General features: G+C 40.4%; 1 protein-coding gene across 2 annotated transcripts; it reads left to right on the plus strand.

The window, feature by feature from the left end:
• Window positions 1-7,002: 7,002 nt before the first annotated feature.
• Window positions 7,003-21,204, plus strand: LOC143348274 (venom dipeptidyl peptidase 4). 2 transcript variants are annotated; one of them, XR_013080740.1, is made up of 14 exons: window positions 7,003-7,225; window positions 11,286-11,343; window positions 12,084-12,313; window positions 14,146-14,220; window positions 14,307-14,359; window positions 14,443-14,639; window positions 15,053-15,222; window positions 15,440-15,540; window positions 15,894-16,384; window positions 16,868-17,153; window positions 18,008-18,202; window positions 18,378-18,538; window positions 19,017-19,678; window positions 19,754-21,203. XR_013080740.1 is itself a non-coding variant. In XM_076778312.1 (13 exons), the coding sequence occupies exons 1-13, from the start codon at window positions 7,211-7,213 to the stop codon at window positions 19,331-19,333; spliced, it is 2,349 nt and encodes a 782-aa protein (XP_076634427.1). In that variant the 5' UTR covers window positions 7,003-7,210; the 3' UTR covers window positions 19,334-21,204. The 2 variants fall into 2 exon arrangements, 1 of the variants encoding a protein (XP_076634427.1); XM_076778312.1 differs by having other exon boundaries at window positions 19,017-21,204.
• The last annotated feature ends 4,767 nt before the right edge of the window (window positions 21,205-25,971 follow it).

Here is a 25,971-nt window from a genome sequence, read left to right on the forward strand (position 1 = left end):
AGTGAAGATATTGTAAGGTACTAAAATTAAATCTAACTCTCGCATAAAACCAGAAACGTCAAATTGTTAGTTTCTCTACTGAATTCAGGAGAACTTTTCAATAATTTAAAATTTAATATCGATCGATTGCAGTGGAAGTATTCCTCGGTTGCCATAAATGTGCGGCCATCTCGCGGAGCGCGTCGAATAATTCCATTGAAATTTCAGAGGGAAGTTGATTTCTTATCGTTGGAATAAATAAATTACCTTTGAATGGCAAAAATTACCATTGCGAATTTGATCGCTATTATGTACACGTTTATCGAGAAAAATAAAAATTCTACGATCTCGTAATAAATCGTTGGTACGTTTCTACGAATTCTAATAACTTTTATGGTGCTGCCATCTAGTAAGAGACATGGTAAAGGGAATTCTGACGATACTGCAGTTGCATACACGCAGGGGTTTCCACCGATTCTTTCGTTCCACCTAACCCAGAGCTATCGTTAGTGGGATCTACGCTATCGCTGTACCATGAGTGTCTTATAACATGAGATACATTCTTCCAAAATGGAACAAAATATTAAAAAGATCATGCATCAAATTGTAAGGGGATCCTCGTAAGAAGGCTTTAATCTTCGTACTGGTTTTAATGGGTCGATGATCAACAATAACTAGCATATGGTCACTGGTGGTCAACAGTGAGGTTGTCAGCAAGGTCAGCGGTCCAGTGAAGATCCAAAAATGACCAAGAGGTGGGACCAATCGAAATAGTTTCCTTGTAGACAAGACAGTCTTAACTGTTAACTTTAACTTTGGCTCTGACTAGTCTCCCCACCCTTTCATCACCTTAGACATGTAAGCTGGGTCACTGCGAAGAATTCTTCAGTCTCGTCGCGAATTCGGGAGTGTACAAATAGCCAGAAGTGAACCGGGGACCGCTGCTGACCACTACTGGCCAGCGCTGACCATGACTGACCACTACTGACCACCACTGACCGCTACTGACCAATGTTGACCAGTGATGGCGCCACTACTGACCACTACTGACCACTACTGACCAGTGCCGGACGGTGATGACCTACGGTAAGAACTGTTTAAAAATTCTCTCTCCTCTTCTATTCTATCGTTTGATACCAATTTCGCTTCAATGAACTGATTTTGCCTTGCTTGTCTAAATGATATTGCAATAATATGAATATTTTCTTACTTTACAGTTGGCTCAGTGGTAACTATCCTATGTACTGACAACAAGTAGTTGGTTTTTATTCTCATTCATTCGTCAAAGTTTCTAGAGTATTGTCAGAGACGAGGTATATGAGTAGATCTTTCACCCAATGTATTTTTTTGGCTCATTTTTATGGGGTCTCGAAACCCCATTACCATTTTCGTGTCATTCGCAACGTTACCAACAGATTCAGAAATGAATTTCAATCCCTACCATAGTCAACACATTACAGCTGTTTGCCCATCAATAGCAATGAGTGAATAGTTTCTCAACTGACCGCCATCCATGAGAAGAGGACGCTAAAATCACCTCTGAATTTTCAGGTCGGTATGGCAGTGAGATTGGGCCACGAAAGTCCATAAGGTGAACGGTCTACTCGTATACCTCGTCTGTAACGTTATCACATTCTTCGATATCAACGAGAGATGGCAACACTAATTTCAAGCGCGAAGCATTATTTTATCCGTTTAATATTCTATGGCCACTGAAAATGCAGCTGTGACGTTATCGTAGAGATAGTACCAACATCCTCTACAGTTTAAGCAGCCAACGTTGTTGCTTTAAACGCAATCTGAATGTTATCACAGACACGTATTCTTATCATAGACGCCTCTTCCAGCGAATTCAAATGAAACATTCGCGCGGTTCTCGCGGTCAACGTTGTAATAATTTAATTTAGTTTCACCGAGTACGCGAAATATGCAGTAATTTGAGGCGAACCGAGTAATTAACTATCGCAAGCTACGTAATTTTGGGTAACTAGAAAATGTCGCTCACGATCCAGATATGAATTATTACCTTTTTCATTTTTATTAATTTCGTAAAGCACGGAATATTTGGGAATTTTCGTGCAACTTTCACACAAGAAAACTGTTTACTGTCCACTTTCAGTCGTTAACTTCGGTCTTAGTACTTTCTAGATTTTCCAATCATTAATTTCTTTAGCTTTTTACAAATTTTTTTCAAGTTCCAACATTCGATCGTCAATTTTTAAATGTCCACGTTTCAACTTGCGTGCATCGTATTTAATTTCAACCTCCAAACTTCGAATGTATAATTTCGACTTTTAATTTTTATCTGGGTTCGAGTTTACGTTCCGATTCTTCCGAGCGAGGAGCATCAAATTGGAATCGGAATTATAATACGCAGTCGCGCGAGTATTGAAATGATCTGAGTCAGCAATATGTTCTGATTACTTTCTATCACGAACGACGAGTATTCAGTGGAGATTGGCTGATTGGGTTCAACCTCGTCGAGGTCGGCGACATAAACGACTTCTTTCGGTTCGCCTTCCGGGTCGCGTCACGTATCGGTGTCACACGACTTTGCTCAACGAAGGTTGACTGACATGGCATTGATCTGAAGAGTTATCATTCGCGTCACGGATGCGTGTCCTCTAAACTACCTACACTGCGGGCCAAAAGATTGGAATCATTTGCAGATTTAGACCAATATCAAATCCCTTCCATTAGCTCCGAGCCAACCTTGCAAACATTAATAACGATTTATTGCATTACATTGACAATTCATTACCTAGGGATAGGAGAGGAACATCACAAAGCTTACATTAATTTTCATTGTTTTAGACCCTCTTCAAAAATTAATATTTTTTTCCTCTAAATGTGGATTCTAATTTCGCCAAGGATTTGGATCTCGATCCCTCCTCCACCCCTTCAGAAGAATCTATTGTCTAGGGGGTAAATTAAACAGAAAAAGACACCACAAAGTTAGCTTGCATTAATTTTACATTCCAGTCATTATTTTGGCCCCTCTTCGAAAATTAATATTTTTGATTTTCCTCCAAATATCGATTCTAATTTTGCTAAGGATTTGGATCTCGATCCATCCTCCACCCCTTCAGAAGAATCTATTGTCTAGGGGGTAAATTAAACAGAAAAAGACACCACAAAGCTAGCTTACATTAATTTTACACTCCAGTCATTATTTTGGCCCCTCTTTGAAAATTAATATTTTTGATTTTCCTCCAAATATCGATTCTAATTTTGCTAAGGATTTGGATCTCGATCCCTCCTCCACCCCTCCAGAAGAGTCTATTGTCTAGGGGGTAAATTAAACAGAAAAGGACACCACAAAGCTAGCTTGCATTAATTTTACATTCCAGTCATTATTTTGGCCCCTCTTTGAAAATTAATATTTTTGATTTTCCTCCAAATATCGATTCTAATTTTGCTAAGGATTTGGATCTCGATCCCTCCTCCACCCCTTCAGAAGAGTCTATTGCCTAGGGGGTAAATTAAACAGGAAGACACCACAAAGCTAGCTTGCATTAATTTTACATTCCAGTCATTATTTTGGCCCCTCTTTGAAAATTAATATTTTTGATTTTCCTCCAAATATCGATTCTAATTTTGCTAAAGTTGCTACGAGAGGCTCGGTATCCCCACTAAAATATCTATTTTTTGAATTTTAATATTTTCGACACGAATAAGTCTCCAGTGTTTTTCATGATTTTTAATTGGCACCTTCCGCTCGAGTTTTTGTAGATCCGCGACTGGTGCTTACCTGCATCAATTCACGCTAACAAATCTCGCGGATGGGGTTCTAATCTCCGGATTACCACAAGCTTCGTATTACCTTAATCCAAGTACGCGTATGTACTCCGCAGTATTTTGACCCCCCTCGACGAGTTATGGAAAAATAAATTCGAGACTCAGCGATCTGGTCGAAAGGCGTGACGCAAGTTCGATTCGTAGTCCCTGTCGTTCCAACAGGATGATTCTACGACGATGATGGATGCGACGGTGTCACGGTTTAAATGATGAAACGCTCTCACTCATCCGTCAATTTTCCAATTGCTACGCGGATGTATAAGGAAAGATAATCCATGTAAAACTACTTGCAACATTACACGCTGGTATCGAATTGTTCACGAATATCGTAAACAACGTGACAAAGTTCTAAGGGTATGATTCGTAAAATGTTTCGAAGGAAAATTCTAGTTTTAATTATGTTGCGTTTAAACAAATGGACTTCTTGCAAATTCATTCGTGCAGTTCAATTCGTTATCAAGAAATACGAAAATCCACACATTTGCGTAATTCTCTTGTTTCTTGAACCCTGATACTCATAAAAACAATCTCAATCTAAAATATTGTAAAGTAACAAATTCTCTATTCTCTGTTCTCTCAGTCCCTATAATTCGAACAAATGTTGACATTTTCGTTGACGCGTTGAATGGCCCTGCACGAAGATTTTAATTTAACAAATGCAGCACCGTTTCGTCGTTAGGTGTCACGAAGAATAACAACGCATAATTAACAAGGCCATTGTGAAATAGTTAACGACGATTAACGAGTGCAGAGTGTGTAGAGTGCCATCGATTGCCGTTTAAGTTTCAGCGATACGGGACGCTAGAGACGCGAACGGGTAATTTTATCTTTTCGGTGGCCTGATTCGTCGGTTGTTCGCACGTAATCAAATTGCTGTCGTCCTCGATGCAACGCGGTATGCAGGCGGGACGATTGCAGCCGATGAGGCGCTGTCGTTCGATAACCGCGATTTACAGCGGCGAATTTCGAAAGCTTACAGAGTTATTGACAGCGCGGGCCCGTGAATCAGGATTATTAGCGACAACCGACGACAGGAAAAGAATGTGAAACGTCGAGGCGGATGATATCTCGACGCTTAAAGGGATTTAAGTCGTTGTTACTCCGTTTCGATTCTACTCCAAATTTATTTATATTTTTTTTTTTCGCGTCACGGTCCCTCCGCCTCGATTAAAATATTTATTTCGCTTTGACGCGTTTCCCGCCCTTATACGGGCGCGAATTTTCGAACATTCGATAAAAGATAACCGGTTCCTTTACGAAATCGAGAATAAAAGTTTCGATTACGGAGCGAATTGTTCCCGTGGGTACAAATTGGTTTCGATCGAACAAACGTCGCCCGTAAATTGATATACATTGGTTTATTGGTTATTCGAAAACAATTCTGCCCGACTGCGTTCCAACGTGCGTTACGTTCAAAATTTCCGTACAGTAATGGTGATAAATGTTTGCTCGATCGAGTAACAAAACACGTAATTTTACGACAAACGTAAAACACACAAAGATATTCGATGGTTCTTTTAAACGATCGACGCGTGGCCATTTTTCACGTTCAGAAAAGAATTTTTCGGTACTTTTGAAGGCGAAGGGTTGTGAAATCAGGGGAAAAAATATGGGGGTGGCTGACCCGTGTCACCCGCGCGACCAACGAAGTGTTAAACAGTGTGAACGTAGATCTCGTGGTTCATAGAGGAGGCGAACTTGGATATTTCTACCTCAAAGGCAGTTTGCAATCGATTATTTATTGTCTTGCAAATATATACAGGGTGAAAATCAAGAATATCAATTTGTTCAAATCGTTCTAGAAAAATTATTTTCGATTGTAGGGGACAATTACAATCGTTTTTGATGAATAGACATAGCCCCGAAATCCCACGCATATTTAAGAAAAAAATTCATTACTGAAAATATAATGTCTGACCATAACTGTCACCCTGAAAATTGAAAAGTTTCAAATCGTTCTAAAAAAATTATTTTTGGTTGTAAGGGTCAATTACAATCATTTTTGGTCAACAGACATACCCCCGAAATCCTACTCACTTTCTAGAAAAAAATTCGAGAAGGTGTGAAATTTTTCGACAAAATTAAAAAATTTCAAATTGTTCTGAAAAAATTATTTTCGGTTGCAGGGGTCAATTACAATCATTTTTGGTGAATAGACATACCCCCGAAATCCTACCCATTTTCTAGAAAAAAATTCAGTACGAGTGGAACTTCAAACGTTGATAACTTTTTAACGAAGTCTCCATCAACAAATTAGTATTTTTGATTTTCGTCTTATTTTGGCTTCTAGAATCTTCTATTAAAATTTTTCCCAGGGGTGGCTGAACACTCTGTATAAACAGAACGATTTAAGGTTTATTAAATTAAAAAGAGCAGTAGAACATAAAAATTATAGTAACTTGTACAAGAGAGTATATAGGTCATCAGATGTTGATACGCCTGTACGTCTCTTCTCTAGATCGTTTCTCCCCATTTCCCGCTAAAATGGCCTCATCCCCGCCAATCAACTTCGCGTTATACCGTTTGACGTATCGACTCGATTAGCTCGAGAGTACCACACTTCCTTTTCGGATACATTGCCATCATTGTGGGTTTTAGTGAACTCCATTGCTGTTTGTACTCTCAGTAGGATTCGAAATGATTATTTTTCTTTTTTAAATATTCAAATCCGAACGCGAACAAAACAAGTACCAGTTAAGCATTCAGATTTCGATGGCTGAGTCGAAAGCACATAAACGTGAGAAAATACACTGAAATCCATTGGACCCCAGAGTTATATTCCAAGATTAAATTTTCATCAACTGAAAATAATTTTTTTAGAACGATTTGAAATTTTTTTTTTTTCATCGAAAAATTCAAATACTTACTCGAATATTTTTTCTCGAAATTGCGTAGGTGGGCACATATAAACACAAGAAAATATACCAGCGGTCCAGTACACTTTAGTGTTATATTCCAATGTAAAAAAGAAATATATAAACAGGAAAATATACTGAAATCCATTGTACCCAACAGCTACATTCCACCTTAGATTTACATTCCAAGCTTAACTGTTGGATCTCGATGGCCCAAACTGAAAGTACATAAACACAAGAAAATATGCGACAGTGTGTAGTTTAAATGTGTCCGCAGATATCTATTGACTAGTGTCAGAACCGACTCAAGGTGGCTTCCTTATCAGCGTACCGTTCACGGGCGTGAATCGTGAATGTAATTATGCTCGAACGAAGGAAAAGGCCGCGATACCGAGCGTGCACCGTGTTTATCAAAGGAGGTGGGAGCACCTGCCACTTCCAGTACGTGGGGAAAGTGCGGGATGGATCAGTCAGTGTCCGACGCACCCGTGTGATCCATCGAGCGACGGCGATCTCTCGATCGACATTGAAGGGGCCCAAGCGGAATCGTCGTCGACGGTGTCTGTCACGTGTTCGTCATGTATTGGAACGAGGTAAGTCATCAAGATACGCTCTCCGCGGAGAGAAAGAGACGAAGCGAGTCGGAGATAAATCATCTTCGATCCTCGAGGACGTTTGTTTTCTTCCGGATAGTCGAGTGTGAAAACATGCGGATTTTTACGCGATTAATAATCTGACTTGGAAGTATTAGAAAGGATGATTCGTTTGACGATAAAATTTTTATTATTAAATTTTTAAATCGTGCTCCCGGTTAGCTGAAAAGTTTGAAACATGGACGAAACAGCGTACAATGACTACAATTTTTCTTACCACGACAAAGCAAATCAAAGATGGTTCCCTCACAACGAGCCGGAAAGTTTCCAGAATTTCGTCGACGGGATTAGGTTCGCGTCGAATCTGTTCGATCCCACGGGCAATTTCCTAACTAAACGAACCACAATTTCCTCGCGGTAATCAAATTCTCTATCTCCTCGCTGGTAAATTCGTCGTCCCGTAAATCGCGTTTACTGCGTTCGCGCGTCTCGCGATAACGGGCGTAGAAAAAAAAAAAATAAAATAATATGAGTGAGCGGAACAACGACGTTAAAAATGAAATAAGGTCGAAGATAATCGTCGATCTTCTGGATTTTACTTTTTCTCGGGAGATCGACTCCCTCCCACGGCTCTGTTCCGTTTTGTTCGACGGGGACCCGGTGTCTCCTTTGACGTATCGATTCGATAACTTTCCCCGAGCCCCTTTTCGTTTCGACGATGGAAAAGTTTCGAAGGCCCCGGACCGTCTCGATTTATCGTCGACGATGCACTCGTCCCTGGCGCGCTGATCCTCGAGGAAAACTCGCGCGGAGGATCGCGAAAATACGAGAGAAAAAGAGCCGGGATCCAGAAGGGTCGCTTGTAATTGTTCGACGACGTTCGAACCATTTTCTTCGCTAATTACTTCGACGAAACCAACTTACGAAGCGTTTTGAGAAATGTCCCCTGCGGTAAGCTTGGAAAATTAATTTTAGAAAATCAGTTTTTAGGGTTAGTTGGATATAGAAAAAAAAACAAATAGTAAAAGTTGAAGAAAATGTCATAGAAACTTAACCTTGAATTGGCATGTAGAAAATTAATCCGAATAAAAATATGAAACGCGATAGATAATTATAAAATGCGAATTAATAATGTTTGACGGTGAGGTATATTTATTTATTTTAAATCAGTTTTTAGGGTTGAATATAGAAAAAAAGACAAATAGTAAAAGTTGAAGAAAATGTCATAGAAACTTAACCTTGCATTGGCATGTAGAAAATTAACCTGAATAAAAATATGAAACGCGATAGATAATTATAAAATGCGAATTAATAATGTTTGACGGTGAGGTATATTTATTTATTTTAAATCAGTTTTTAGGGTTGAATATAGAAAAAAAACAAATAGTAAAAGTTGAAAAAAATTAACCTGAACAAAAATATGAAACGCGATAGATAATTATAAAATGCGAATTAATAATGTTTGACGGCGAGGTATATTTATTATTTTAAGTTTGCTGGATAGGACTATAAATTTAGCACTTTCGTAGTAAAGTAACGGTTTACGATCTTGAAAATGACAGAAGTGCTTGCAACCGGAAGAATAACGTGCAGATATACGTTTCGTTTATGATTATATGCAGGCTCGAGCTGTCGATACAGAATATCGATAAAAGTTTTCCAATAGAACAACACCGCATTGCCCGGTAAGACCTTTATCGTGGCCTTCGCGTTCCATATTTTTCCAACTTTTCAATAAACCATCAGAATTTGCGATTGACCGGAATTTTTTTTTCAGTTATCTTTTCAACTTGACCCACATAATCAAATTTCTATAATCGAGGTACCAAAGACTTCTGTCGTCTTCCTTTAACTATGTACAGGACATACTAACTCTACCAATTAGTCGAATTGGATAAGGTAAACTTTTCGAAACTTCTTTAGAAAGATATATCTCAGTCGTTATCTTTAATCAGCTGGGAACCAAACGTATTTATCGTCGTCTTTCAACGAGCGAAACGATATTAAAATTTGAACAAACTTCGTAATCTCGAAGCAGCTATCATAATCTGACGGTTGGCCTTCGTTAAGGAAGTGGAACTCGATGAATTTCATACTTTCGTTTTCATTTAGACACTTTTGTCACGAAACTAGAGAAACACATCCACTGAATCGGAAAATGATGATTGAATTTGAATGAAATAAATTTGAAAAAGAAATATTATGGTATTTAAGAAAAATTTGTTTACTTCGGTATTTTTATTACGTAAACTTCGTTTCCTGTTTGTTATGTGGTAATCTTCTACATGGAAAAGTTTACTTATGTTTTCTTTATGTCTCGTTTGTATTATGTAATTTTCCTCGATTTTAGTTTTTCCTATTTTACTTCTTTATCTTGACACTCGAGGCAAACCAGTTTTAAACGACTACGGAATACTGTTTTTTTTTTTAATCTAAGTTCGTTTCTCGCAAATTTGTTTTACTTGTATGCCTCGTTTTCTTTCCAGGAGAATTTTTATAAAAGCAGTTTTCCGTGTTGGTTTTTTTGCAATATGCAATTTTCTTTCGATCGTTTGCATGGATGCACGTTTGCACTCTTCCTTTAACTTAGCCCATATTTTGGATGCTTATAAATATGGATCGAGGCGTCGAAATGATTTAAATTCTTGTACACTGGAGGGGGGACATTGAATCTATCGCGAAGTCGAGGCGCATAAAGAACCCATTTATTGCCGCCTCTCCAGTTACTGTCATCCATAACCGTTTTACTTAAAACGAGGCAAAGTTACAGCAAAAAATAAACAACACACGATTTTCCATAAAATCATGCAACAATTTTAACGTTACACGATCGACAACTTTTCAGAATATTAGGATCGTTAAGTCGATATCGCTTCAGAACTCATTTTTATTTGTCCCCAATTTTACAGCGTTGTCGTGTACAATATAACGATAACATTGTTACAATTATCAGTTACATTTAAAATATATAGCCTCCATTTCATAAACCCAGTGAACCCAGTAGAACAATTCGAAAGTTTCGACTGGATCAGTCGAAAACCTTGTCGGCGTGAATCATTCAGAAGATTTCTTTGTCGAAAAATTTGATAAGTCTTGTACGACCCGTCCGGGCGCCATTTAAAAGATTCAAACCCAAATAGAGAAGTTCTCAAACTTTCCTTTATAGCTGAAAACTTCTCTTGTCGATCACTCGTAAATCGAAACAGTCTTCTATTTACGAGCCGAATGAAAGTTCCACGGCTGTCTGTGACAGTAAAAATACGGTCTCAAATCTTGCACATAACCGTCGAGGGTGAAAACCTTGGTCAAGTTTGAAATTGTTTGCACAAGAATGGAGAATTAAAATGGGGTAAACGAAAGAAGGGTAGGAGGCGAGAAGATTGGACTGTTGTCAATCTTATCGATCGTATTTTTTGGGATTAAAGCGGCTAGCAGCCACCACGGAACTGCAAACGAGCATTCCGGGTTGCTTGCGTCGCAGGCGCTGAGACGATTCAATTAAACGCTCGTCATTCGGTAACCCACGGTTCCTTTACTCAAAAATGGTCGCGTCTTTCATCACTCAGATTTACGACACCAAGTTTTTCAACACTCTGTATACGTCCTGTACAGAGTAAAGCAATGTTTTCCAAAGTAGGGGCGCGATCCCTGGAGGAAGCGTAATGCAATCCAAGGAGGCCGCGAAAGGATAATCCTTCACGCGGGAAAATGTGGATAACTTAAACATCTAGTTTTGCTAATACATCGATCACGGTGCTTAACGATTCTGGAAGCACATTTTTCTTTCGCCATTTTAAGCAACCTAAAGTAATAAATTTATTTTCGATTAAATATTGCGGTTCGAAAATATTTCATTTCGAGTAAATTTTCCACGAAGGAAATATTTAATTCTATGAATATAATATAATCAGGAATTAGGAATGGGTAATTTTGACTAGCTCGATAGTTCTAGCGTCGAAACGAGTGTTTCGATCGTGGATGGGGGGGTGTGGAATCTCAGACACGCCGGATGATTCTTTTATTACAGATTGTATTTTACAGCGAACGAAATCTTTTTCAGGTATTGCGACTGCTGGTGCTGCAGGGATCCCTGGCCGTCTTTGTCGCTGGGAAATCCAGTAAGTATCTCTTTTTCTCTCCGCGGAGATAATCGCGATTTTCGTAAGCCGGCTTACGGGTCCGGACGTCTCCGGAACAGTTGAACGTCTTCGGATCGAAGTAGGCTGATGCTCTTCGACGATTCCGCTGTTTGTCGCGAGATAAGTTCACTTATGCCCGGGGTTAACTCGGATTACCGTTTATCGATCGATAACGCATCGATGGTTGCCTCCTTTTATCGATGGGAGCCAAGCGATTGTGCTCGAGAATTCTCCTTTCTCGAGAATACAGTTCAAATTATTTCGATAATTTCAGAGATTATTACGTGGATCGTTAATTATCAAATATTGATTTTGTCTACAAAAGGAAAACTTTCCTGGTATCGTGCAATTTGAGACACCCTGTAGTACGCAGCCTAGAAGATAACGGATCTTCCGTGTTTCGCCTTATTTGGAGTTTCAAGGAAACTCGTTTGTTGTTGGAAAAAGCAGAAACCAGAGGTTTCGAACGCGTTTGTTTTCCTTATTAGAGTTACTCACGTTTTATGGAAATTAGTCATATCGCTGGGAAGATTATTACTAGTTTACACAGTTCTTTTCATTTACTATTTTTACATTTTAAATTCTATAGAATATGAAAGATCTTCTTTCTCCTATCTTCTCTGGTAACTTATCGCCTCTCTCCAGGTTCCTTTTCCGCCAATTTGTTTCTCATTCCGTCTGTCTCATATGCTTTCACGAAAATTCGCGTTTTTCCCCAGTTTCGCGAACGTCGAACGGACACGAGGCTGTCGAAGAGAGCGATCTAAACGGAAACACCGTCCCATTCACTCTTGAAGAGACCTACGACCAGAGTTTTCGTGCAACCGGCTTCAACGGTAGCTGGATATCTGGCACGGAGATACTTTATACCGATGGCTATATCGGTGACACTCGTATATTCAATGTTACGTCGGGGACCAGTTGGATCTTCCTGGATTCGTCCATATTGGTAACTTGCTAGTAAATTTACGTTTCTGCTTTTCTATCACTCGAAAGAGCTTATTCTTTAAGTAATTATAGGCTCAGACCTTACAACAGACTTTGTTTCATCTTACCAAATTTTGATTTTTTTTTTTATTAATTATAACTTTACACACTGTTCATTCGATGGAGATTTGATAGGTAAATTCCTGCCTTAGGCGCTAGGACATTGATAGAAGGTCGCTCGAACACTTGCGAGAGAGACAAGAGCGTTGCCCTCTGGTGGCGAGCACGCCAATCCTAAGTGTCGCCACAGAGTGTTTCAGTCACCATAAGATAGTTTTATGCTTTCTTTCTAACACGTTCACTGCCAGACTTTGATTTTAGGCAATCGTGAAATACGTATCTTGAAAGTCTTGATATTCATTTTCAGAAACTCGGTAAAATTTACGAATCCTATTCAAATTTATTTTCTTTAACATTTCGACTTGGAGAACTGTTTCAGTTCTCTGCAATTATTATTTTCAAAAATGATTACGTCGACAAGTTGAATAGTTAGTCCCTTAAATATTAGTTTGATATTAGGTGTAAGTAATCACGAAACGTGGATAACACTTGGATTATTAGAACTTCCCGAAGTCTTGCCTAATTAGTCGAGTAATAGGCTTCAGCGGGGTCTTTCAATTCCTTTGTGCATTGAGCTTTCGAGAAGTTGGCCCGCGCCGTCGAGGTTTCGAGTAAGATTCAAAGGATTACCAGGGCCGTCGGATATTAATTTAAGAAACTTGAATTGTTGAAAATCGGAAAGTGTGTCAAACAAACACTCGTGGCCCGGAGACGATCGACAAGATTTACGAACGCCCGGAAAATAAGTCGATCCGACAAATTTCATTATTATTCGAATTAGTTATTCAGATAATTAGATATCGATGAAATCTAAGACCTTAGGAAAATATAATCTTTTCCCTCGAAAGTTGCACGAATTATTGTTCAAGTACACTAAATTCTCCCATTTCGTTTCATCCGTCTTTCACAGTCAATTCCAGTCGGTGGAATTTAGAATCAAATTCTCTTCCCTCGATAACGGCCACGCAACAAATAACAAAACCGTGTTTAATTAATCGTACGGAAATTCTCCGTACGGTTCGGATCCTCGTCAGCGAATTACAGCGTCCACTTTCGGCCGTGAATCAACAAACCATTATTGATTTAAGAGACGCATTATTTGACGTTTCTACGCTGAATTTTCCCAACTTCGAAATCATTTGCATCTTGTTTAACAACGTTTGGCCAACGCGTCGAGACATATAAGTGGCAATTAAAACGTGGATTTCGTTATCCAGGAAAAATTCTCGAATAACAGCCGCGTCGTAAACATTTCTACTCCGACGTACGTGTTTCGATCGTAAATTAATTTTGTTAGATATACGTGGCGTAGAATCGACCCTTGATCGATGGTATCAACAACCTAATGCCACGTTATCGGTCGATGCAGACAACGTATGATTTATCGCGTCGTAACGCTACCGATGAACACGAAATCAATCGTATCAATATTTCAGGCCATCCAAATATTGATTCTACCGTTCGACTCTAGTAGTTCGATCTTGCTCCTTAATCTTGTTATCGAATCACACCCCTCGTTCTGAGAATTCACTTCTTATTAACCCTGTAACACCAACTTGAACACAATCTTTCCTCTTTTATTTTAAGTTTCGCAAGAAAATATCGAAAATACTATTTATTACTTCCTTCGAACGTATAATTGTAAATTTATTTGATGAATCCACCTTCGAAGAAATAATTGAGGAAATAGTCTGACCAAACCGACGAACGTTGGTTTTTTAAATAATTTTTCAGAGTCCATACGACAAGCCTTCGTTGAGCGTCTCCTTCGACAGGTCGTACGTTATGATTGGCTACGACTTCGTCAACGTGAGTCCAAAATATTCTGAATTATTTCATCCCATTGCTTTTCGATCGATTCGATATTTCAAGAAACTATTTTTATCGATTCCCAGGGATTCAGGTACTCGACGTTCCAGAAGTTCGACGTTTACAACGTGAAAAGCAAGTGAGTGCCCCTCAGATGAGCAGAATTATCAAACACCGTGATAATTCATCGATCAAAATTTTTATTTACTTCCGTTTGCCTAGACAATATATAAACCTCGCTAATGGCGAACGTTTGGCGTTGGGCTCATGGTCGCCCACTAGAAACGCTGTGGTCTACGTTCTGCACAACGACATTTACTATCAGACGTTCTCCAAAACTGGCAGCGAGGTTCGAAGGTTGACGAACACAGGGGTGCCAGGTGTCATTTACAATGGCGTACCCGATTGGGTGTACGAAGGTGAGAGAAACATAATCCATCCCTGACGTCCAAATAATTTGTATAATAATAACATATAAATCCAGATAGGATTTATAAAATAATTATCGAAAATTTTCATTTTAACACACGAGTTAACGTGAAAGAAATTCTTTTATCTTTTATTCATTTATCTATTTACGTTGAAGAAATTACCTTTTGGTACAAATAGAACGTTGGGTGAAATATTTTTATCTATTTCGAATTATAATGTATTGGACATCTTGATCATCCCTTTAACGCATTAACGGCGAGTAGAAACATTTCTCTTGGCAAATTGTAATAACCTACGCTTTGACTGAGAGCTGTGTGCCATTAGTATGCGAAAGGAGCGGAATATTATCAGTCGTAGCGTAGTTTAATGATCGAGACAATCGGTGTACCAATATTCGCAGAGGAAGTCCTAGGCTCTGCTGTCGCTCTCTGGTTCTCTCCCAATGGAGATTACCTCGCTTTCGCGTCCTACAACGACACCGAAGTGAAAGATGTCGCGATGCTGTACTATGGAATACCAGGCAGCATGAAGAATCAATACCCCACGGAAGTGAAAATCAAATATCCTAAGGTGAGCTTAACGAATCAACGAAAATGTTTCTTTCCCTCATCTTAGCTTCTGTATCCTTTTTTGAGAAGTTTCCGATACGATCAAAGAGCAAATATTAAATCAATTCAAAATTATTCCCCATCGAAGTACCATAAGAACAGACATGCTTCGAAGATGAATTTTAACACGAATAAAACGTTGTTTCGACAATGCGTTTTAATTTATTATCTCCTTGCAGGCTGGCAGTCCAAATCCAATCGTGTCTCTAACCGTCGCTAGTTTGATTAATTCGTCCGTCGAATCGCGTAAACTCGAGCCTCCCATTAACGTCGTGGGCGCGTAAGTATCCCCATAATCCTAAAGCTCTGTCGTCGTGACTGACGCGGCACATTAGCTTAACTTTGAACGGACAGTTCGGTTGTCGTTAGTTAATAATTTCGTACGAGTGACTTCATTTTCTTCGTTAGATATCTTATCTGCTGAAACGATTAATTACTATTAATACAACTGCTTATCGTCGATGCTTGTATAATACCTCTCAATAGCAAACAAGATTCGTGAATTAACTCGATCGTTCAAAATTTTTTAGAAATTAATTTTAAAAAGAAATCACTCTCGTTACGAGGGACTTTGGTATCCACCCTTGAAGCTTACGCCATATTTCGATTAACAGCGAATTTACTGTTTACCAGGGACAACATCCTCTACACCGTGAGTTGGGGGGACAACGAGTACGTGGCAGCTACCTGGACGAACCGCGTGCAGACCAAGTCTCAGACCGTGTATTACGGCACCGGAGAACTGGCGTTCAACGACGTGGAGACGGAGGTCCTGGATCACATGTACCAAGAGGAACGCTCAGGATGGCTACGTATCCTCCCCTCCGTGTTCTCCAATCGATACGCCATTGTTCTGCAGCTCGAGGACTCCGGCACGGACGCTGGACGATTTGTCCACGCGATCAGATTCAAGTACGACGCCGATGGGAGGCTTCTTTCGAAGAGGGATCTGACCTCAGTCGCGGCCGAAGTCATGTACATCGCGGCCGTGGACAAGCAGAGGGGGATATTGTACTATGTGGGAACTGGGGTTGGCAAACCGACGCAGAGGAACCTTTACTCGGTGCCTTTGGATGGCAGTCGAGAACCAGAATGCGTGTCCTGCAACGTCCCCACGCCAGAAGGTGAGAAATAGATTCATTTATGGTCACCGATTGGATGTGCGTCTATTGAAACTCATCAAGCTTACAATAAAATCGTTACGTCATAATTTCAACAGAAATCGTTAAGAAATAATATTTCAGAAATAAACATTTCTGGCCATTGATTATATTTTTGGTAGTGATTTTTTTTCTCGAAATTGCGTAGGATTTCGAGGGTATGTCTATTGACCAAAAATGATTACAATTGATCCCTGAAACTGGAAATAATTTTTTTAGAACGATCTGACATTTTTTAATTTTATCGAAAAATTTCACACCTCGAATTTTTTCCTCGAAAGTGCGTAAGATTTCACGGATATGTTTATCCTTTCTTTTCCACTACCTTGTAATCTTTCATTCCAATAAACACCTCTTAATATGATATTCGGATAAAATCGTAAACTGAACGATGAAACAAAATTATACTATACGAGATTAATTGTTTTTTGGTACGATTTGTCGCAGGACACACTTGCACCTACATCTACGCATACTTTTCCGAGGACGGTTCGCATTACACGTTGAATTGCGCTGGGCCAGATCCATCTACCGTGATGATTTTCGACGCGGCGAATCACAGATTGCTGTACACTTGGGAGAAGAATCGATCTTTGAGACAGAAACTGGCTACTCGTATGCAGCCACTTATCAAAAATCTCAAAGTCAGGGTTAACGGGTACGACAGCAACGTGAGATTGTATTTGCCCCACGACTTCGACGACAGAAAGTCCTACCCTCTGCTGATCAACGTGTAAGTACCACTACTACCCTGCTCGAAAGAAAAAGATCCAAATTCATCCAAAAGAATGAGGGACTGAGCTTGATTAAAAGTTTGAGTCTATTAAACATATTTATAATAACAGAGAAGAGTTCTCGGAGTTGGTCTTCTATGATTCGAAAAAAAATAAGGTTATAAGCTTCTCTGCAACTCGATATTGAACTATAATCAATGCAAATGTCCTCAAAGGCCTATATCCAAGTCGCATTCCAGTCAGGGCTTATTTTCCGTGAATCTGGCACTAGCATGGCGTGCAAAATTATCCGGGGAGCCAAAACATTGTACTAACTTTCACGAAAGATACGATTCTCTCTCAAGTTTTACTTCAGCAAATAAGTAAATTATCGCGGTCGTTTTTTGCTAGTTTCCTCGATTTCGTCGAGTAATTCGAGTACAAAATTTGTGGCTGCGGATGTTAGAAGCACGCAGGAACCGCGCAGTACCTCAAAGCTTCCACTTAATCCCGAGACTCGCATTCAAGCTGCCAGGGTCTCGGCTCGCAGCAGACACTTAATAACGCCGGTGGTGCCATTAGGCTGACGTATAGCGTGATTGATCAGCGCGCAAAGAGAATCGCGATCTCCATTTAAAATTAGAACCGTCGGGTCCGTTTTCTACCAGAACGATGCACTATCGATCCCCTTTTCTTTGCCTTTCGTTCGAACGTTTTCTTTTTCGTTAGGACGATTGGGTTACGCGCCACGTTTCAAGCACATCCAAGTATCTCTATTTAACTCGAGTCTCGTTTCTATTTACATTCGAGGTGTAACGGATATTTAAATGTGTCGAAGATCGAATCTGGAGTAAAAGTTCTCGAATCTTTTTAGATACGCTGGCCCGAACACCGTGAGGATCACCGAGGCGAACACGCACGGTTTCGAGTCGTACATGACGACCAACAGGAGCGTAATTTACGGTCACATCGACGGCCGTGGGTCCGCCTACAAGGGTAGCAAGATGCTTTTCGAAATCTATCGGCGCATGGGCACCGTGGAAATCGAGGACCAAATAGCCGTCACGCGGTAAAGATTTTTCATTATTGTGTTCGCTTGTTTTGGAAGAAGACACGCAGAGAGCTCCGGAGCAACGCATCGAGAACAGACCTGACCCCTCGAGCCCTCCACCGATCCGTCTCCTTTCTCCGTTGCAATTTCTTTCCAGTGTAATTTTCTTAGATGATCGTTTATCGATACACAGGACTCTCCAAGACAAGTACACTTGGATCGATCGAAATAGAACCGCGATATGGGGATGGAGCTATGGCGGTTTCGCGACGGCCATGACACTAGCCACCGACAAGGATTCAGTTTTCAAGTGCGGTATATCGGTCGCACCTGTTTCATCGTGGATTTATTATGGTAATTTTCTTATATCACACGTAGCAGGGCACGATAATTACGGTCATTTATTATGGTATAATTTTCACTCGACGCTGTCGCTTGTCTAAGTTCCCGTACGGCGCATAACTTGCACCGGCTTACCGGTCGGGGATCGTTACGGTCCGAGCAAAATCGTTTGACCGCTCAAGATCGTCAAGCATTTACACCCCGCTCTGCTTAGCAACTTAACTCTGGTTCACGAAAGTGTCTAATAGGAAAACTTTTGAGGATACGAAATTTTGAGGAGTATTTTAAGGGTATTGCAAGTAGATCGTTGCTCTAGAATACTCTAGATTAAATTTAGAGCACTTTTAAAGAATTTCTAGCAACTCAACCCTGCTTCTCGAAGGTGTTCGTACATTTTTAATCGTATTGCAAATATACGGGTGGTTTAGAGCGCTTTAGAGTAAAGTTAGAGCATTGTTTTTTTATAAATTTCGCCCGCGATCGATCGCAGACTCCATCTACACGGAGCGTTACATGGGCCTCCCCACACCCGGGGATAATCTGAGCGGCTACAACGGCACGGACGTTAACAGAAAGGTGGAAGGGATCCGTGGCAAAAAGTTCCTGTTGATACACGGGACTGGCGACGACAACGTGCACTACCAGCAGTCCCTGGCCCTGAACAAGGCTCTCGTGCAAAAGGACATCGTGTTCGAGTTGCAGACCTACACGGACGAGGCTCATGGCCTGGTCGGGGTCTCTCCTCACCTTTACCACACCATGGACCGATTTTGGAGCAATTGCTTGGGCTATTCGCGCGATCACTGACCCGAATCGCTTCCGGATCACTAACTGGGGAAACCATTGAACTACGTAGCTGTCTCCCGTAACCGTCGATGTAACTCCGTGGGCGTTGCTCGATCAACGAGAGATTAATCCGTGAATCTGCTACGAGTTTCGTTCGTTGTCGTTCGAACGACCGCCTTAAATCATTCGGTGACGCGCGCTGGACCGATTTTAACACAGAGATCAAAGATGAACGAGAGTCACGCGTTGTACAATTTTTGATTACTTTTAAATATATTGTAAGAATTATATTTTGGGGTCACTTTACGTGGACGACACTTTTGTAAAACGCAGGAACGTTCCAACGACTAAATTGGCTGTACTCAGGTAAATAATTGTTTTTCTATTTTTAATATCGAGCTGTGCGCGGTTAATTAAAGTTCCGCAGTGTTTTATTCGCAGATCAGTTATTCACACGGATGTCCTTCGCGTACGATGGTTTCATTTTTGGCGCTGATTCGAAATTCCTCTTTGTAACATTTTCCCGCGGGCTCGTCCACGTTTTCTGGTCGAATTGACCGAACGCCGAGACAGAAATACAAAAATGCGTTACCTGTGGAGCATCGAACGGAGCAGCAGCTGAAAATTCAATATTTCGTAGACTAATATTTATTCATTTTCACTATCTAGTTTTGCAAACAACGGGGAGCACATGTTTTCGTTAAACTTTTCCCCTTTCGATTAAAGTGCACAATTCGAACAAACGACCATTAATTGATTAGGACAACAAAATAAAGATCTATGTTTGGGGTGAAAATTCCATTGGGAAAAAGGAAAGTTTTAGAAGGGAAAGTCCTTGATCAAAATATTTTTTAAATATATCTCTTTATAGTAACTATCACATTCTTAAATTTATACATTTATAAATTGTCCGAGCCCCAAATATTTTATTGTTAAATACGATTTTGCCGTTCTCTGACTAGTTACAGTCAATTAAAATAAATAAAACCATCGTAAATGCTTCCATAAGTAGAAATAACTCGTTATGGTCAGCCCAGCTCAAGTAGTAATAACTCGATATGGTCAGACGCATTAAATCCACATTTAATCGCGCGTGTAATACTTTTTCAACGTCAATTATTTATAAATCAAGGAGCAAGTCGATGCAAAAGATACGTATCAAATATTTTTTAAAAACTGTACCGTGTAAATTTCACAAAAATCGGAAATATTTCTCGCTCGACGATCGATCGAAGAATTTTCCATCGGAAATGCACGAAGTTCGACTGAAATTAGTGCCCAATTAAACCCGGGAAACGTCTCGATTTTTTCATCAGCGTGAATTTCCTCGATTTTTATACGCGATGAAAATAAGAACGAGATATTAACTCCGGTCGTTGTACTCGTTATTTACGGACGAGCAATAATCCCCGCGAAAAACCAGCGAGCAGAAACAGTAGTAAATGCTGGAGCAGCACGGCACAAAGCGCGAAGGAACAAAAACCCAGAGACAATCGATCGTTTCCCTCGGTTATCGAATCGATTACGTTCCATAGCGACACTTGTCGGATTAATCGACGTCTCGCACGACCAGTTCACGGATTTGTTGTTTGCACGTACGAATTTCTGGCACGGCGTGCACCTCGACTGACCTAAAATACTCTCTTCCACTCGTCCTTTTACATTTTTGTTTTTTGGTATTCCTTCGAAACGCTCCTACGTCTTCGATGCCATCCGACCCCCTCTTCGCTTTTTCCACGTTCGATTGTTTCTACTTTTACGCGCACTCTTTCCTCCAATTTATCTCTACTTCTTTCTTAACTTTGTTCCACCGACCTGTGTCTTACTTGGACCATCCGCCACATTTCATTTTCCCTCCCTCAATGCTTCCTCCAGAGGCTATAGAGTATTTCATATCTTCAACACGTAATTATTTTCAGAATGGGCAGGTTTAAATTTCGTGGAAGTTTTTATAAATTTCTAAGCAATTTGGGGGGGGGGGGGAGTAAGGTTACTCTATTCTCAAACATTAGGAGAAAATTGTTAGCTTCAGACTATTTAGGAGAATAATATACTATTTAAAAAAATCATTTCGACACGAAGAGTTGTGAAATTTTTTTTCATAAATTCATAAGCAATGTTTCCTTTGGCATCGAGGGGAAAAATTTAGGGTTTGTGAATCCTATTCCACAAACATTAGAAGAAAATTAACTTCAGATTGCTTGGGAGAATTATTTAGGTATCAAAGCTAGTTAATTGTACCTTCATCCCTGTGCATTTGTCGAATCCGATCGGTTCAAAGGGACTTTTGTCAAATTTAATCAGCCGGGTATCGTTCCTACCCCGTCACAACGTCGAAAGTACTTTTCCGTGGGGGTTTGGAGGGGGTTGAACGTCCGCCCACGCCGCGTACGGGCTCGGTGACCTGGAATCCTGATTCGCCAGTCAGCAGGAAGAAAAATTCGGCGAACGAGGAGCAGCACCGCGTTACACTCTGAAAAGTTTCTCTCCAATCCCCCGTCGTGTTTCTCGTTTCTCTTGCGTCGCGGCGGAGGTTGACGAGCTACCACAAGGGGTTGCGGACGGGGTTAAATGAATATCGGTCGTTCGCGGTGACGGTGACTGTGGCCAGCATCCGCGGCGAGACTTCCGGGACGCGTCTAAACGAACATTATACCTGGTTCAGCGATGGAATAGCTCGGTGACCTTGAACCTCGAGGAATCGAGAAAATTTCATTCGTCGATCTATCCAAAGAAAATGTCATTTTGTCTCTGGTTAATATTTATCGACTGAAGCGAGCTACGCTCTAGAATTTTTATTTACCTTTGTTATTTACTACACAGGGCAAAAATAAGACGAAAATCGAAAATAGTGATTTGTTGATTGAGGCTTCGTTTAAGAGTTATTAAGTATATGAAGTACGAAATTAAAATTAAGGTTAATTTAGAACTAATGGGAAAGTCTAATTTTTTTGTCGAGATGGGAATAAATAATTCTGGATAGATTTGAAATTTAAAAACTTTTTATTTGATGGAGAAACAGTTTTGATTTATATTCATTTACGATACTTAAATTATTGAATTTTTGTTTCTGGTCTATTTACTTTCTTGGTAATATTTTGTCGCGTGAAATGTTTGGTGATATTTTTGCCCGAAATATTACTGTCTGATATTTTGTTGCGCAGCCGGGGAACGGCTGGAGGGACCGCGAAGAAATTTAGAACGTATCCCCGAAGTAGACCGACTCAAAATATTAGCTATATAACATCGCAAATTTCTACCGGGAAGAAGAGTGCCGGAAACGCCAACTATAAAATACGTGACACCTTGCCTTGGTACATCCTTCCGCAGAAAGATCGTTTACAACGTGGATGGTTGGAAATTAAATATAAAAGATAAAGTAGAAAAGAGAGTACAATTTTGAGAAATCATTCTCGAAACATTTTAAAATTGTCAGATTATTTTCACATACAGATTGCTTGATGTTCACAAAAATACAAATATTATCGTAGATTATTGGAAACGAAATTTAGAAAATACAAATTTGGTAAACTATTCTCGATTATTTTCACATATCGATTGTGAAAATATAAATATCATCCCTGTCGTTTTTTCAGTTATTTGGAAACTGAGAAAGTTAACGGGTCTCTTCGCAAATGCAATGGAGTTTCTAAAACGAGTTAGAGCTTTTGTATTTCGAAACTGATTTCATACTTGTCGCGCGTGGGTAATTCTGTACGGTTCTGTATAGTTCTATCTAACCTAACACGGCTTGTATCGCGGGTAGTTGATGTCTTTATCGCGGAACAACATCGCCCACGCGAGGATATCCGTCTCCCTGGGCGAACTGGGCTAAGGCCTCGCGCAGTTCCCTCGCGTATGCATATCGGCTTAAACGCCGCTTTAATAACCGAAGAACATCGCAAAGGACGCGTGGGCACGCGAACACGAGCGTCCCGTAGTGAAATATAGCGGAAGAATTATTCTCCGGGCGGATCGAGGCCGACTCAAAAATTATTCGTCGACCCTCCAAGACGAATGAACGTTTCCAACTGTCCGGATGCGCCGAGCCGTCCACGGCTTCGTATCTGACCGCTTGGAACGCCCGGATAAATGCCCACGATGGGTACAAATGGCTGCAAACTATGCTACCGTGCATCGAACGTTCCACCGATTGGGGGACACGCTATGAAAACGTAAATTGAAACCGTGAAAGTGGAATTAAAGCTTTCCCTAAGCAATATTTTATGATTTTTATTATACATTTTTTACATACAATTAAAAATTACTGGGTTATGGTTTTGGGTTTTTATGAATCTATAAGTTTTTACTGGGACCATTTTATGATCGATGATTTTAATTTGTAATATGTAATAAAGTATATCGGTGATTCTGGTCAGTATTATTCTAGAAATAGATTTATTACGAATATGAGGGGGCGTAGTAACTGTGTTATATGTTAATGAATGGAAGCCTTGTAGAATGTTGTAAATTGTAAATTGACAGTATTAATATTAAAAGAAAAACAAATAACGAACACAGTAATAAACAAGTTTCCATCCATAGTGAAATCGCCCCGTTATAGCGTATGAATACGAGTTGGGGGGTGGTAGTAACTAACAATATTGTATAATAATCCTAGAATCAGAAAAATTGTAAAATTCAGTAAATTTTCCAAAGTCAGTGTCCAAATAATACCGAGGCTGCCGGTGAAACAGTTTCAACCCTACTTTGCTCACCAGCTGTCTCAGGGCGCGAAAACCGCGTGGGAGAAAAATTCATTCCCCCGTAGCCTAGTTTTCCAGCCGTTGGACGGGCGCATTAAGCGATCCCGTCTCACGCAAATCCTGGCGATCAACGAAACAACCATCGATTTGTCATCCCCCTGCGCACTCAGACTCCTGAGGGGGGATGGAAAGCCAGAGAGACGGGGTGTGTGTCCGGGGGTGGTTTTCTCTTTCTCTCAGGCTCGTCTCGCGGAACACGAAGATCGGTGTTCGCCGTCACCGATAGCGTTTACGCGCAATGAAAAGCACCCGGTGACAGAGAGAACCATTGTTACAACCCCCGGCAGAGGGTTTGACAATGGGTTGCTCGCCCCGTCCCCGCGACGTTACCACCCCCGCTCCAACAGGAAGACTCTCAACGCGGGAAATAGACTACGTCCCTTTTGTCTAGTCCTTCCAGCCTCCGCTAACTCCCGTAGCCTTTTCATTCTGGCTTTTGCTGTCTCTACCTCCTCCCGCCATTTTTTCTTCTCTCAAACGTCGCTCTTTGTGCTCCCTCTCTTTCTTTCAAGCTGCTCCTCGCGGGTTCTTCTATTTCCTGCTCGGGGGCGCTAGACCGAATTCGATACTTTGTTCCTATTGTTCGTTGATTGATCGTTCGTGGCTCGAAGACTTTTTGGAGGCTATGGAATCACTTTATGTTTTATGTTTTATGTATTACGATTCAATTCCACGAGTATATACTATTTTATTTTGTTTACATTTGGCTTCATTCGCGGTTCAAAGACTTTTTGGAAGTTATTTGATTCCAAATTATTTTTCAAACGCCTACTGTTTAATTTTTGCCACCGGGAAAATAGATTCGTTTCACGAATACCTCGTGAACGTAAAAATGTGTTGATTTTAATATACGTATGAGATTGGATGACGAGTAGCCTCACGATCGTGAAACTTGACAAGATCCATCGCTTGAACGCGTATTTGGTTTTTCGTTTTCGATCGATGGACGCATTTAGCATCCTTGGATATTAATGGAGGGAGGGGGGCAGATATTTCAGAAGTTCCATCAGTGAAACAAGTAACGCTGAGGAACTTGCTTGGACGTCTCGGTAAGCTTTCAGGCGTCTTCAAATATTCATTAGACTCTACTAATATTCTTCGATATCTATCATGGTACATGGACCCTAATGCCTGAATATTTCATACGTACATATTGTATTGTTCTGGGAGGTTTATGAAGCGTCTGAAAGATCTTAGAGAAGTTACAGAACAGTAGGAACCCAGGGATCTCATTTGCAATAAAGAAATTTGCAAATATCAAATCAAATATACTTCTCTTATCTTCGTATAATAAACACCTTGAGTTCGTAGAACCCATGGCCAAAACTAAAAGGAAACTCCAGACATATACAATCGTCACTGGAGATGATTTTTGTAACATAGTAAGACGGTTAGGAAATCCAACAGTAATATTGAGATTTATCTCGTTAAAAATTCTTTTATCTCGCAGGATAAGAACACTGGGGATTCCCAAGGTTTCTACGTTTTCGCCTGGCCTTCCCGACCTTTCGAGAGATACGGACGACAATGAGGGAGAAACGTTTCTGGTGAGTCTTCGCTTTCGCGATGTTACACAATGGCCCAACCGTTTGGTTGCTTTAAGAGTGCCAGTGTCAACGTAATGGTTTCGTGAAAAGAACGCGTCGGCGAGGAATGTGAGCCGCACCGGAAGTCCCATCGTCGCGATTTATAGTTCAAGGTCAGCTATCTCTGTTGTAAGATAGAGTCGATGTGATCGATGGCTCCGTGTCACGCTAACCGCGATAATGTTCGTCGCGTGAGCGAGTCGAATTCTCCGTTTGACACCTGGTACACGAAATAATTTTTCTGTAGTCTTTTGTCGTCTAGAATAGTCGTCCAAATGAATTAAAAGTGCTCGAGCCATCGCTAGAT

This window comes from Colletes latitarsis, chromosome 11, assembly GCF_051014445.1.
Source record: "Colletes latitarsis isolate SP2378_abdomen chromosome 11, iyColLati1, whole genome shotgun sequence".
Lineage (NCBI taxonomy): Eukaryota > Metazoa > Arthropoda > Insecta > Hymenoptera > Colletidae > Colletes > Colletes latitarsis.

Bases quoted from the DNA above. Each gene is read 5' to 3' on its own strand.
- LOC143348274 (XM_076778312.1), top strand. The intron at 11,344-12,083 runs GTAAGTATCTCT...GTTTTTCCCCAG, and splicing joins CTTTGTCGCTGGGAAATCCA to TTTCGCGAACGTCGAACGGA. The intron at 15,541-15,893 runs GTAAGTATCCCC...ACTGTTTACCAG, and splicing joins CCCATTAACGTCGTGGGCGC to GGACAACATCCTCTACACCG.